The 14311-nt window shown below is 35.8% G+C and overlaps 1 protein-coding gene across 1 annotated transcript; it reads left to right on the top strand.

The window, feature by feature from the left end:
• The first annotated feature begins 1006 nt into the window (after window positions 1-1006).
• LOC126708992 (flavonoid 3'-monooxygenase CYP75B137-like) lies at window positions 1007-5842 on the top strand. The gene is made up of 2 exons (XM_050409056.1): window positions 1007-2036; window positions 5044-5842. Exons 1-2 carry the CDS (start codon window positions 1113-1115, stop codon window positions 5662-5664), a joined length of 1545 nt encoding a protein of 514 aa, XP_050265013.1. The 5' UTR covers window positions 1007-1112; the 3' UTR covers window positions 5665-5842.
• Window positions 5843-14311: the final 8469 nt, after the last annotated feature.

Here is a 14311-nt window from a genome sequence, read left to right as displayed (position 1 = left end):
AATAACAACAATTATAATTTATTATTAACTAAAATTTGTTGTAAAAATATTATTAACTAAAATTTGTTGTAAAAATATTTTTACAATATTTTCACAACAAATCATACATGGTAAGTTGTTATTGATTTTAATTTGAACTCACCACTTAAATTATTATTTTTTTACTAGTATTAGCTAGTAACCACTTAAGATTTATTGTGAAAATATTGTGAAAATATTATAGTAGCATTTCTTAATTTAAATTTTTTATTCTTAATTTTATTTTATCTCTTTTTCTTTCATCCACACATTTATTTATATTTTTTTTTCATCTTTTTTTCTCCTCCACACACGTATTCTTTACTTTTCCCTATCTCCACTTTTGACTTTTCTTTATAATTTTCTTCTTCACCATAACACACCAAAAGATCAAGCTTCAAGAATTCATCCACTCTCATTCTAGAACATGCCATTTCTTTTTTCTATTTCTCTACTTTCCTCCACACATTTAGCTACATAGCCCACACCCACACATTCATCTTGATCTTCACAAGCCCCACAGGCTTGTTCTTGAAGATGAGATGGGAGGAAGCCGTGACTTTCTAGCTATAGGCCTTTATTTATCAAAGGGCAAAATTGGATTTTCAATCAAAATGGTTGGGCAATTTGGTAACTGTAGAGAGCTTCTCAATAGTAACATTTATCAACGCGCGTTAGCTTTTACAAAAACTAACTAGAGTTGTGTTGTGTCGAAATCACATTTGTTCACATTTTAAAAAGCCACGTTTTAGAAAAAAGTAGAATATTTGAGTCTTATCAAACGGGCAGATAGAATGTTTGAGTCTTATCAATCGGGCAGATAGAAAAAGTGGTTTGAAAATCACTTTTTGCACTTAACAAATGCAAACAAACGGGCGCGTAATAGGAAAAAATGAAACCGTCATTGGATAAAGCTAATAAGATAAATTAAAATAATTGAGCCTGAGGTCGTGGTATGAAAAAAGGATCGATTCGTGAGATTCTAGAACACATGGTAGGCAACCGTCTTTAAAGCCCATCCATTACAGGGCTTAGTGGCTTACCACTCAAATCTCGATAGACTCAATACTATCACCACCACAACCACCGTGACCATGGCCCTCATCTCTGATTTGCTCCACACAAATGAACTCTCACTCTCACTTCTCACTCTTCTAGTTCTTCTCATCTTTACGCTCTCTTGGTACGCATGGAAGAAGCAAAGGACCTCGCTGTTGCTATTGCCTCCAGGTCCACGTGGCGTCCCCTTATTCGGCAACCTCCTCTCTCTAGACCCAGAGCTTCACTCCTACTTCGCTGGCCTAGCCCAAATCCACGGGCCCATATACAAGCTCCGTCTTGGCTACAAGCTTGGCATCGTCGTCACCTCACCTTCCCTCACTCGCGAAGTTCTCAAAGACCATGACGTCACTTTCGCCAACCGTGACGTTCCCGAAGCGGCTCGGGTCGCCACCTATGGTGGCTCCGATATTGTATGGACCCCATATGGACCCGAGTGGAGGATGCTGAGAAAAGTTTGTGTGATCAAGATGCTGAGTAATACAACGTTGGACTCTGTTTACGAGCTTCGTCGTAAACAGGTCCGAGAAACAGTTGGGTACTTTTATAGGCGGGTCGGGTCGCCGGTGAACATAGGGGAGCAGATGTTCTTGACGGTGATGAACGTGATTACGAACATGATGTGGGGTGGAACAGTGGAGGGGGAAGAGAGGTCTAGCCTTGGGGCTGATTTCAGAGAAGTGGTGTCGGAGATGACGGAGCTTTTGGGGAAGCCCAACATCTCGGATTTTTATCCGGGTTTGGCCCGGTTTGACTTGCAAGGCATAAAGAAGCAGATGGATGGGTTGGCCAAACGGTTCGATCGGATCTTTGATGTTATGATTAATCAACGGCTGAAGATTGACAAAGAAGGTGGGAGCAAAGACAATAAAGATTTTTTGCAGTTTTTGTTGAAGTTGAAGGATGAGGGTGATTCCAAGACACCTATGACCATGATCCACCTCAAGGCCTTGCTTATGGTACGTACTTTCCATTCACAGTAAATGCCTTGACCAGGGCCGGCTCTATGGTGTAGCAAGAAATGCGGCCGCCTAAGGCCCCAAGTTTAAAAAAAGGCCCCCAAATTTTAACCAATAGGATTATTTATAATCAATAAATAAAGTAATTTTTTTTACTAGATAAAAAACGAATAAAAAAAATAGAGAAAAATGCAACGTCGTCCACAATATTTTTCACAACACTTTTACAACTAATGCTAAGTAGCAGGTTGTTATAGTCTATTATTGATGGCAAAAAAATGATTATAGTGATATTTTCAAATAAAAACAAAAAGTAGTTTAAAATCTAGGATTTGTTATAAAAAATATTGTGAATGTTGCACTTCTAAAAAAAAAAAGAATAATAATAAGAGTTTAATTAGCAAACTTTTACTAGTTTTTATCTAAATTTACCACTAACACCACTGTTTTACTTACCACATCAACAAGTATGAAAAATTTTGTCAAATTTTTTCTGTCTTAAAAATTCCCAAAAAAAAAAAAAATTTCTATGTAGTTCATGTTAATTAGTAGTAATTTTGCATCTAAATTAAGATGATCAATTTTCGCCTTAGGCCCCCAAATGCATTAAGCCGCCCCTGGCCTTGACTTAGGGCCCTTTAAGGCAATCGAGTTAATAAATAATAGTACAAAGTATAGGGACAAACCTGTCTGTAACAATTTTACTATATATTTTAAAATTTTATTTTTTAAGATTTTAAAATTTTATGTTAAATTTTGTATCAATAAAATATTATTTATTATATAATTTATTAATTTATATTTTATGTATAATTTTAAACTATAACAATTTATTAATAATATAACTATTAATCTTTAATTATTTAAAAATTTTGTAAATATGAAAAATATAAGATGGAATGAAAGATATAAGAAGGAGATATAATCTAATTGTGGATTTGTCAAAATTAACCTCTATTAAAAAAATATTGAATAAAATTGTAACCTTAGGTTACAACCTATTTTGGAACTAAAATTTGTCCTAAATAATATTAGAAAAAATTTTAACACTACTTTTATGAAAAATATAAAAAATTATAAAAAAATTAATTAATTTATCATTTTCTCATAAAATATTTTTAAAAATAATTTCTAAACCAATGCCTTTGCCACGTTTGTTAACATTTCTCTTCAGATTTTATTTTTTGCTAAATGAAGGCTGTCAAGGTTTTATTTATTATTAATATGATGGGTTGGTTTATCTTTTTTTTTTTTTTTTTTTTTTTTTTTGGTTAGGTATTGTAATTTTTTAGAATTAAAAGATGTGGCCAAGCTTATATTAATTGAAGATTTTTATTTTTTTTAGAAGTATAATTGAAGTATTTAGTAAGCTGTTATTTAATGATATTAATACGTGTTGGTATCGTGTCGATTTCGATGTACTAGATCATTGAAGCAAAGCCCTACCCTAATTAAACAAGAAGTCCAACTGGCACTGCCGCACCCATTTGGCATTAAATGATGCTAATAACTTTATGTAAATTCTGGATAGCACCAGCAAAACTGGAAATAGGGTGAGCAGCCCGGACCTTAACCTTGGCATGTAGTGAGAACAACTAGGTTCCAAATTCCAACACCAAACATAATTTTTTTTTTTTTTTTGCCTTTTTAAAAAGTCAAAATTTGGGTACGTAATTTATTGTCTTGTCTGTTTTATAAAAATGTATAAATTTATAAAACTACCCTTAAATAAATATATCAACTTTTTAAAAAGAGATATTCTGAATAAGGCAACTAAAAAGGTGCCATAATTAAAGTGATTTTTTTAAAATATTAGTTAGTTTTCTTTTCAAATGATTATGAAAATAAAATAGGGACATAATAGGAACATTAGTAAACTAATAATTTTTATTTTAGAAATCGAACAATATTTTGGGATATCTTAAAATGAAATAAAAGACAAACAAACTGGGACGAAGGTAGTAATAAAAAAGCATTAAGGAGTATTTGGTACATGTGTTTGAAAACATGTGTTTTATTGTTTGAAAACATGTGTGAAAATACACGTGGATGAAAAAATGTATAAAAATATGTGTAATGTTGTTTAAAAACTAAAAATGTGTGTTTGAGTAAGTGTATTAAACACCCCATTCTTTGTATTTTATTTTTTCCTCCTACAGTCCTGCTAGATTTATGTTTTTCTATCACCCTTCCGCCTTCCCCACCTTTTATTCCAAAATTCACCAGAGGGAGAGAAAAAGTTTGTTTGGCCCTTCAAGATCCTTGGCACCTAAAATACTAATGAATGAGAAGATGAACGTTGTTTGTCACTTTGTTAATTGTTTGCTTGCTTGATTACGGAATTGTGGCTTGTTTGGTAAACAAGTTTAAACTACTGTTTTCAGTTTTTAAACAACATTATATATATTTCTACATATTTTTTCACTCACAAGTATTTCAGAAAACTACAAACAATATTACTCAAAGTTCTCTACCAAATGGGCCCTGATTTTCATAAATTTTAAAATGTGTATATACCATTTCAAGCATAATTAATTATTCGAGCGGCAGAAAGAGAAACATATTACAATATTCCAATATTTTGATATCACTAAGCACAGGAAGCCCCATATTTCACGGGGATTAGTCTTGGTAGGCAAGACCCTTGCTAAAACACAGTATTATCTTTCTAGTTGCAGTATTAATATTACAAGAAAAATGTTAGAACCATATTCTACAAAATATTTACAAAATATTTTGTAAATGTTAGAACCATATTTACAAAATATTTTACAAACGGCTAATATGATAAGCAATTATTGGAAAGTAGAGAAAAAATATTAGTTGTATTCTCAGAAGAAAACTAGTAAGCATTTGCTAAATCAACCATTTGTAAAAATATTGTATAATAGTTTGTGATTATAACATTACTTATATTACAATTTTTTTGATTTTTCGTTTGGTTTGGTAGCTAAATTGTCTAGCGAGGCATTTGCATAATGCCATAATCTAGTGATATTGTGAACAGGATATGGTGGTTGGTGGGACAGACACATCCTCCAATACAATCGAGTTTGCCATGGCTGAAATTATGAACAAACCGGAGGTGATGAGGAAAACCCAACAAGAATTGGAAGCTGTAGTTGGCAAAGATAACATTGTAGAAGAGTCTCATATTCACAAACTACCATACTTACATGCTGTGATGAAAGAAACATTGCGGTTGCACCCAGCTCTGCCATTGTTAGTTCCTCATTGTCCCAGTGAGACATGCACTGTAGGAGGCTACACCATTCCAAAAGGGTCTCGGATCTTTGTGAATGTATGGGCGATACAAAGGGACCCCTCTATTTGGGAAAATCCATTAAATTTTGATCCAGAGAGGTTCTTGAATAGTAAATGGGACTATAGTGGAAATGACTTCAATTATTTTCCATTTGGATCTGGCCGAAGAATGTGCGCTGGAACAGCAATGGCTGAGAGGATGGTGATATATTCACTTGCAACACTTCTACATTCTTTTGATTGGAATCTGCCCCAAGGAGAGAAGTTGGACATTACAGAAAAGTTTGGGATTGTACTAAAAAAGAAGATCCCTCTTGTTGCAGTACCTACACCAAGATTATCTGATCCATCTATGTATGAGTAAGTTAGAAGTTTATGTACTCTTGATATAATGAGTGGAATTGCAATGTCCATACTACTATACGAGAGCAATAAGTTCACGGGCACAACTTTTTCCATAATGGCTGGCATGCGTTGATGTGATTCATGCATGGTAAATGTGGTGTTCATGATGAATTCAATTGAAAGTTATGTTACTTTAATCCCAACCGACCATATCAACAATTGTGAAAACGTTGTCCCTAATATTACTTATTACTCAAAAGAGAGTAGTTTTCTTGGTCTTATCTTTTGAATTTCCATAACTTACATCGACTTTATACGCTAATAAAAATTTTGAGACTTTTCTAGTGAGTTGGTGTGAGTGTTTTGGACAAATATTTTATTATTGTTATTTTTATGTTGATTAAAAGTCTGCTTCTTTTTTAGTTTGTATATTCTTGGGGCTTCATTTGGTATCTTTAGATATTGGGATTTGTTTGGTGATTGGATCCTATTTCAAGTTGGAGGGTTTTTTCAACCCAATCCAACACATCATACGTATAGAAACCAGTCCAACTTTGACCCATGGTCGGTCGGACTTAAATGTTTAATGTTTTGTAAAAATGTGCTTTCATCAATTATCTATGGCATTTTTTTTAATAAATTATTACAGTTCACTTAATATTCTTAAATTATATTAATTCTCAAAATACCAATATATAGGGAAAAAAAGTGTAATTAACTTATATATAAGTCAGGTTGGATTGAAAAAAACTATAAACCAAAATCTGACCCAACATGAGTCTTAAAAAAATTCCAATTCAACCCATTAACCAGTGAAAAATTAATATGAGGTGTTGGGCTAGGTAAGTTTTGTTGGGTTTGTGGATTGGATGCACACCCCTAACTGTTGGGGGCTTTGGACTGTTGGGTGCTTAGCATTGTTGGGAAGCTAAGGGCTTATTTGGTAAGGAATTCCAAAAAACAGTTTTCAGTATTTAGATACTAAAAATTGTGGGGTAAAAGAAATGTTTGATAGGAAATTTCATTTAGAAGTGTTTGAATTACATTTCTCATTTTAGGGTGTTTAAACGCTGTATTTAGAGAACTTCTCTATACCAGTTTTTAGTTTTCAAATAACATTGCTTAATGGTACTTTTGTAAATATGTAAAAAATTGTAGGCTCCACCTAATAAGACTACACATACACATACCAAATTGTAGGCCCCACCTAGTGAGGGAATTTTCTCTCTCTTTAAATAAAATAATAATACTTTTACAGTACTCATTAATTTAAAAAAAAAAAAAACTCATACACATAGCAAACACATAATTTTTTTTTTTTTTTTTCACATTTTAAAATATGTTATAAACACACTTTTTATATTATTAATACTTTAAATACCTATTTTTACAACATTTTTTAAACCACAATTTTCATATCTTTTTGAATAACAATTCTTGAAATTTGCTATCAAATAGGCCCTAATACATTGTGTTTATTTTGACCAAGCCGAAAGCTTCTTAGAGACACACCACTAGACCATTTTAGATTTCTAGCTTCTTCTCTACGTGTTCTTGACTCTCACAAATGAAGTTTTTTGGAGAAAAAAAAAAGAAAAAAGAAAAAAGAAAAGCCACTAGTCTCTCTCCATTAGCATGGAACGGTAATCTCAAAAGGTTGTTCTTAAACCTTTGTATTTGGAAGTCTATTGTTTAATCCTGAGGTTTGATAGGCCAAACAATTGTTTCGCACTGAGTAATTGCTTTGGTTGGGTAATAATCTTTAAAAGAACGCTTTCAATTGATTTTATAGTTTGGTGGCATTTTTTCTTAAAATTTTATCTAAGTTTATGATTAAACATTATTTGTGATTTTTGGAATATTTACTATTGTCCTTTAGAAAAGGAAAATATTATATATTGTCCTTCTTGTTGATTTATTGGATTAAACTTTTTTTTCTTAGATTATTGCAATATCAAGATTTCTTTCTAACAATCTTAAAGACTGATTTTTCGTGTATTTTGGTTGATACACAAATTCTTTTGAATGCAACAAAAAGGGGGCATGTTAATGGAAATAATTTTAAATGTTGGCAACAAGAGGTTCTTGTTGTTTTACTTAAACTTTGTGATTATCAAAAGAAGGATTTAAAAATTTAACAAACTTGGAATTAGCAAATAAATTTTGTGTAGATACAATTTTAAATGGCCAATGAATTATTTGATGTTTATTAGAACCGCTTTAATATTGCAAAAAGATAATATTGGGTGAATTAATGGGTAGATATGCATTCAAGGATGAGTGTAACCCAAATTGAAATCTTGAAATCATGAATTTTTATATTTCTCAACTATTCTTCAATTACTCTATCATATTCAAATGATGAATACTTCACCATCAAAATCAATACAAAAAAGAATTTGTATTAGAGACATTAATAACTATACAATTGATATAAAGATACAAAACATCAAACAATTTAAAAGCAAAATCACTTAAACAAGGGCAAATAGAAATTTTCTTTACAAATAAAGATGAATAAAAAATTAAACATTGTGAAACATTTCAAGTCTCAACGTTTTGTGCATGCAAGTGTATGTGCAACTTTATTACCTTCTTTATGGACATTTAAGAAAACACAGCTTTTTATATATATATATATATATATATATATATTTTTTTTATATACAAGATAGAAATTCTATTCTAGTCTAATCTAAGTGAATATGTATGTGAAACTCTCTCTTGAAAACTTGAACCCCAGCTCTTACCTCTCACACCCAATAAACACTTATACTTGTGAAGTAACCATGCAACCAAGGGTTTGCGGTGATGAAACTGCAGCTTTCAAAGCTTAAAAGTAGTTTCACATCAGCAATTACTTCTTTGGTAGAGGTGTTCAAGTATTACTATTCAAAACGATGTGGAAATTATGGTTTAAAAAGTGTTATGAAAAAAAGTGTTTAAAGTACTCATAATGCAAAAAAAAAAAAAAAAACGTGTTTGGTATAGTATCATGTTTCAAATAACATATTTTAAAATATGAAAAAAACATTAATTGTGTGTTTGATATGCATATATGTTTTCTTTTTTAAAAAAGTTATGAAAATAATACTATTTTATTTAAGGAGAAAAAAAAAAAAAAAAAAAAAAAAAAAAAAAAAAAAAAAAAAAAAAGAAGAAGAAGAAGAAGAGGAGGAGAGAAGGACAAAGTGGTGGGCCCATGGGAGAAAAAGAAAGAAAAAAAAGAAAGAGATAATTTGGTCTTATCAATAAGCCCCACAACTTTCAACTTATTTACAAAAAGACCATTCAACAATGAAAACTAAAAAGTAAAAATTGGTTTGAATGCATTTTCAAAAAACATGTTTTAAACACCCTATATTGAGAATTGTGACTCAAATTTTCTTGATAAAAAACTCCTACCAAACACATTTTTCTTTTTAAAGCCCACAGTTTTTAGTGTTTAAACAATTTTGTTTGAACTTACATATCAAACAAGCACTCCATTATTAGCATCCCGTTGTGGGAGAGCTATCATGAGCATCTTAGAATACTAGTGCTATATTATTTTTGGGTTAGGTCAGTTTTGTTGGGTCAATGGGTTGGATGCACACAGTAAATGTTACGGGCTTTGGACTATTGGGTGCTTTGCTTCCTTAAAAAAAAAAAAAAACTACTAGTTTCCCTCTATTAGCACGGAATGTAAAATCAAAAGATTGTCTTTAAACCTTTGTATTTGGAAGTCTATCATAGATGCTATAGTTTAATAGTTGATTTACTGAGGTTTGATAGGCCAATCAACTATATATATATATATATATATATATATATATATATATATATTGCACTGAATAATCACTTTGGTCGTTGGAGATTTGTCATGAGCATCTTGGAATACTAGTGTTATATTATTTTTGGAGTACCTCAGCTACCTCAACTAAAACTTGTCTTTTTTTCAGTTGGTTCTCGCTCTGTTTCTCTTCTTGGTTGGTTTGTAAAAAAAAAAAAATTTTATGTTTCTCAAAGCAAAAAAACATTTTATATTATTCTTCTGCTAGACTTATTGGGGAAGTTGATAAGTGATAACTATGACAACTTCAAAAACCCCAAAAAAGAAAAAGAATAAACAAATCGGCTCGTGAGATTCCTAATCGTATCGGAGCAAATGATCCCTGTCGTGACGCCTATTAGTCCTTCGACTCTTTAAGAACCATTGAATATCTATTATCTACAGTGGCGACTTTAGGAATTTTTCTCAAGGTGTTCCTGGGTGGGCTTGCTCTGTTACAAATTTTTTTTTTTTTTTTAATTTTTAATTTTTTTTATTTTTTTATTTTTATTTTTTTTTTAGCTTTTTCTTTTTGCTTGAAAGTAATGTTATGAATATTGTTTTGGACCTTGTTTCGGTTTGTTTAGTAAAACGGAATATTTCGGTACCGATCTATTTCGATGTATCGTTTCAGGGTGTTTCGGGGTTTCTAAAAAAAATTAAAAATAATATATATTTATATTTTCTTATACAACATAAAATTATTGATCCAAATAAGTAATCTTTAAATAAAACAAATCATTTAGTTTTTCTTTTTTCACACTCAAATCATTTAGTTATTACATAACAATTACTATTTTAGAATATTAAAACATAAATATGTAATTAAATAATTAAAAACAACAACCAAAAATAGTACAATAAGAGTGTATATATGTATATCAAGGGAGTCAATATCATATCGGAAGCCGTTTCGATTTAGTCAAAGAAGTGAAATATTTCGATACTGATTAATACCGGTGTACCATTTCGGAATTACAGCTAATTATATATATAATTATTTAAAATGATAAATTTACAATTTATATATATATTTTTTATTTTTAGAATACATATGTAACCTATTCAATCAATCAATAATAATAATTGTAAGGACTCAATTTGTAACGACCCCAAATTGATTTATTGGGTTCGAACGTTAAAGGCCCAAACAATAAATTTGTAGAGAGTGGACTAAAAGGCTAGGCCTTGGTCACCGGACAGTGGTTAGTCATGGGGTTCATGGTGGTCGCACAGAGGTGAACTAAGTTTGTCCTTAGACCTCGTCTGATGAGCTTAATGTTCTTATTATTCATTTCACTTTTGGTTACCATTGTTTAAGAGTTTTTCCTCCCTCCTCTTTTTGGCGCATGAATTCTTACATTATACAGCCCTTCTCAGTTTATCCTGACCTTCCATCTGTTGATCAGGCAAGTAACTACTCGAGTGCCTATCCCATCAGCCGCCTCCCCCCACTTTCTGTTAGTTGCAATAACTGAAGTCACACTGTTTAGGGGTCTTTTCCCATCAATGTGGCTTGGACATTTGTTGGCGCATTCAATGCGGAGGTGACGTCTTTTCCTTGAACCACTCCCACATTGTACCCACGTGCGAGTCCCATTCTACTCACCTTTTCTTCTGGGAGTGCTTTGGGGGCTGCCTTTGATGACGTGTCGTTCTTCCCTTCTAGGCCTTGGGATGCCGAGGACAGGGTCATCCTCGGCTGCATCTCTAGGCCATTTGGACTTTCGCTGCATGTCCTCGGCAACGACTCTTCTTGGCGCGGGCCGTGGGCCCTAATGGAAAGTGGGCCGGGACCACCAATTCTCTGGCCCCACAATATCCCCTTAAAATCCTGCTGTTCGGATCCTCGGACGGAGAGGAGAGTTTTGATGACATCAAGTCTCTATCATAGCTTGTCAATCTTTGTCATCTATCAGTTCCAGAGACTCTTCATCTGTCCGAGACATGTTCTTGGAGCCTTGGTAGATGAAACGTGTCTTCATTAAATGCGGGCGGCTCTGTGCTTCCCACATTCAACGGCGCGATGGTAATCTAACGGTGGAGATTTCCTTACCTTTATGGGCGGGAAAATTCGCGCAGTTACTTTTGATGGGAGGTATAAATAATTTTTAGAATTGATTTGTCTTTTCACTTTCGTACTTAAGAGTTCTAGCGCACATATCCTGAGTTCAGTCAAACTTTCATCCAAATTCAAGTCTATCTCCAGCATAAAAAGCCTGTCCGAGGAACCTTTCCTCCTTTCTGTAAGTTTTCTACTCTTACTAACTCGTGCTTTTTCTCTTCTAGGTTTATTTTTCTCTTGTTCCTCTCCTTCTCCCGTCATCCCCTGAGTCTGTTTAGTAGTTTCTAGAGATGGTTAAATTGAAAAAGTTGGTTGAGACCGAAGAGGCGATGGGAAAGTTCATCGCCGACTATAGGATATCCCCCAACGTAAGTTTGAAGTACTGCAAGGAGGGGGAGTGGCATCTTAAGAGAAGGACGGGCGAGGTGGTAATTCCCCTTCTCAACTTCATAGAGGGGGGTATGAGAATCCCCATGGGGCCGGTAATGAGGAGTTACCTTAGGCATTTCCGATTAGCTCCCACCTAGTGCGCTGCTAATGTGTTTAGGATTCTGGGTTGTGTGGATGCCTTAAACGAAAAAATGGGGCTAAAACTAACCCATTATGACGTAAATTGGTGCTACAACCTTCAACATTTGAGGGGCAAATCCTACTACATAAAGACGAGAGATGATAGGGTTCGGCTAATCCAGTGCCTCCCCGAGTCCAACAAAGGATTGAACAAAGACTTTCTTATTGTATTTGGGGAGTGGCACGATGGCCTTCCTTGCCCAATTGTGGAGGGAGAACCAGGTGGGGTGTAGAGAGTAGGAAGGGGCCATTCTTTTGTGCCATCTGAATTTTGTGTGGTTCGGTTACTAACTATGAACATGCCTTTTTTTTGCAGATCCACACGCCTTTCACCGACACTTTCATCTGGTCAACCGGGTGGATTTGGAGACTGTTCTCTAGGCGGCGGTTTTTGTAAATGATGAGGATGGTCAAGTCAGAGCCGCTCACAAAATCTTAGGGTACGATCCCATCCAGAAGTCATTTGCCACCCCAAAGCACGTGATTAGAGCTAACGATCATCGGTTTCAGAAAATCATTGTAGTCGAGTACAGGTTTTTGATCTCTGAAGGACCTCCTGTCCCGGAGGGCATCCCATTGGCGGGCTCTTCCCCGTCTCACCAAGCAGCGGAGGACGAAGGTGATTTGGGTCTGTCCGAGGAGGGATTCGAGGTATTTGACCAAACTGACCCATCCGAGGATCCTTCCGGTGACCTGGGTGACCCTGACTAGTCCGAAACGGAACTGTTGTCAGTGGGAACATCCTCTCAGGCGGAGATAGGTCTTAAGAGAAAGCCCCCGACCAGCTTGTTCGACCTTATTGAGGGTCAGCCAAGGAAGGGTGCACAGGGAAAGTCGCAACCCAGTGTTCCAACTCCCCCACCCCAGCCCTAGCCTGTCCAGAATAGGTCTTCTCCTTCCAAGTCGCAGTCACAATTTCCTCGCCCCAAACTTTCTGCTCCTCCCCAATCAGCTCTGCCTCCTCGGCCTGAGACTACCGGCCCAAAGAGAAAGAGGAGTCCCAAGGGTAAGGAACCAATGGATGGGGGGAAATCCCAATCCTCTCGAGAGGAGGACGAAGCCCCGCAAGCTTAAAAACAGTTAAAGATCGGGCATCAAGGCCAAGGGAAGGGGATAGATGCCCAATCCGGGCCGAGTGCTTGGCTTCCTGCCCTAATGCTCCACGGGGAGCCATTGATGGAAGATGCATCCATGAGGAATCTTGGAGACGGCGAAGGCGCTTATGTAGCCGACGCGTTAGAGAAGGCCCTGCTACTTCCCACTGATATGAAAGAGTTGAAGAATATGAGGATGCAGGAGGTTTTCCTCAGCGGGAAGAGGTACCTGGGTATGGTAAGGCTCCTAAAACCTATGACTTCGTCAACTTTTGCTCCTAGATTCTCGTTCATAATGTGTTTATCTCAATTGGCAGGCTGTCCAGGCCATCTATAGGCTGGAGGAAGAAGCTAAGGGGTAGAGTAAATCCGTAGAGCTTGAGCGCAATAAACGTATAGAGGCTGCACGAACCCTCAAAAATTTCGAGGCTGACCTCACGAAGGCTAGGGAGGACTTAAAGGAGGTAATCAGAGCCAGGGATAGTGTTGAGGCAGGTTTGACTGGTGCCCAAAAACAGGCCGAGGAACAGACGAGGCTCCTACTTGCTATCGAAGAGCAATTGGAGATTGCCAAGGAGCAGATCAGTGATTTAAAGAAGAAACTGATTGAGGCAGACAATGCTAAGGGCGTGGCAGAATGGGCCAGGGATGAAGCCGTGAGGGCCAAGACAGAGGCTGAGTTTGCCAAGACTAAGGCCGAAACTACCAAGGAGGAGGCTTACAATGCGGGGGTGGCTGAAACCCAGGCCATCCTTAAAGCTCAAATCCCTGGTGTATGCAGGCTATACTGCTCCCAGGTTTGGAATGAGGCCCTCAAACGAGCTGGGGTGGAGGCTTCGTCCGACTTATAGAAGGCAGAAAGCGTGTTTTATCCTCTAGCCATCCGTGAGACCGCCCCCGCTAGCTCCGAGGCTGTGAGCGTTCCACAGGAGGTTGAAGCTGCTTAGTTAGAAGCTGTTCAGCTCATTGTCATTCCTGGCAAGTCGACTGAGGGAGGAAAGCCTCATGAGGCGACAGAAGCACCTGGAGGTCTGAATCCTGAGATGCCTCAGGAGGCTGCGAAGTCTGCAGTCAGTGCTCAGATCTCTGATGCCGAGGAGCCGGCCCTCTTTGTTCAGCCCCTTCA

Source organism: Quercus robur, chromosome 12 (genome assembly GCF_932294415.1).
Source record: "Quercus robur chromosome 12, dhQueRobu3.1, whole genome shotgun sequence".
Taxonomy (NCBI): domain Eukaryota; kingdom Viridiplantae; phylum Streptophyta; class Magnoliopsida; order Fagales; family Fagaceae; genus Quercus; species Quercus robur.
Note: the sequence above shows the minus strand (reverse complement) of the source record. Positions and strands in the feature narration are given on the sequence as shown.

Coding starts and splice junctions, on each gene's coding strand:
- LOC126708992 (XM_050409056.1), top strand. CDS start 1,113: ATGGCCCTCATCTCTGATTTGCTCCACACAAATGAACTCTCACTCTCA. Junction 2,037..5,043: donor ACCTCAAGGCCTTGCTTATG/GTACGTACTTTC, acceptor TATTGTGAACAG/GATATGGTGGTTGGTGGGAC.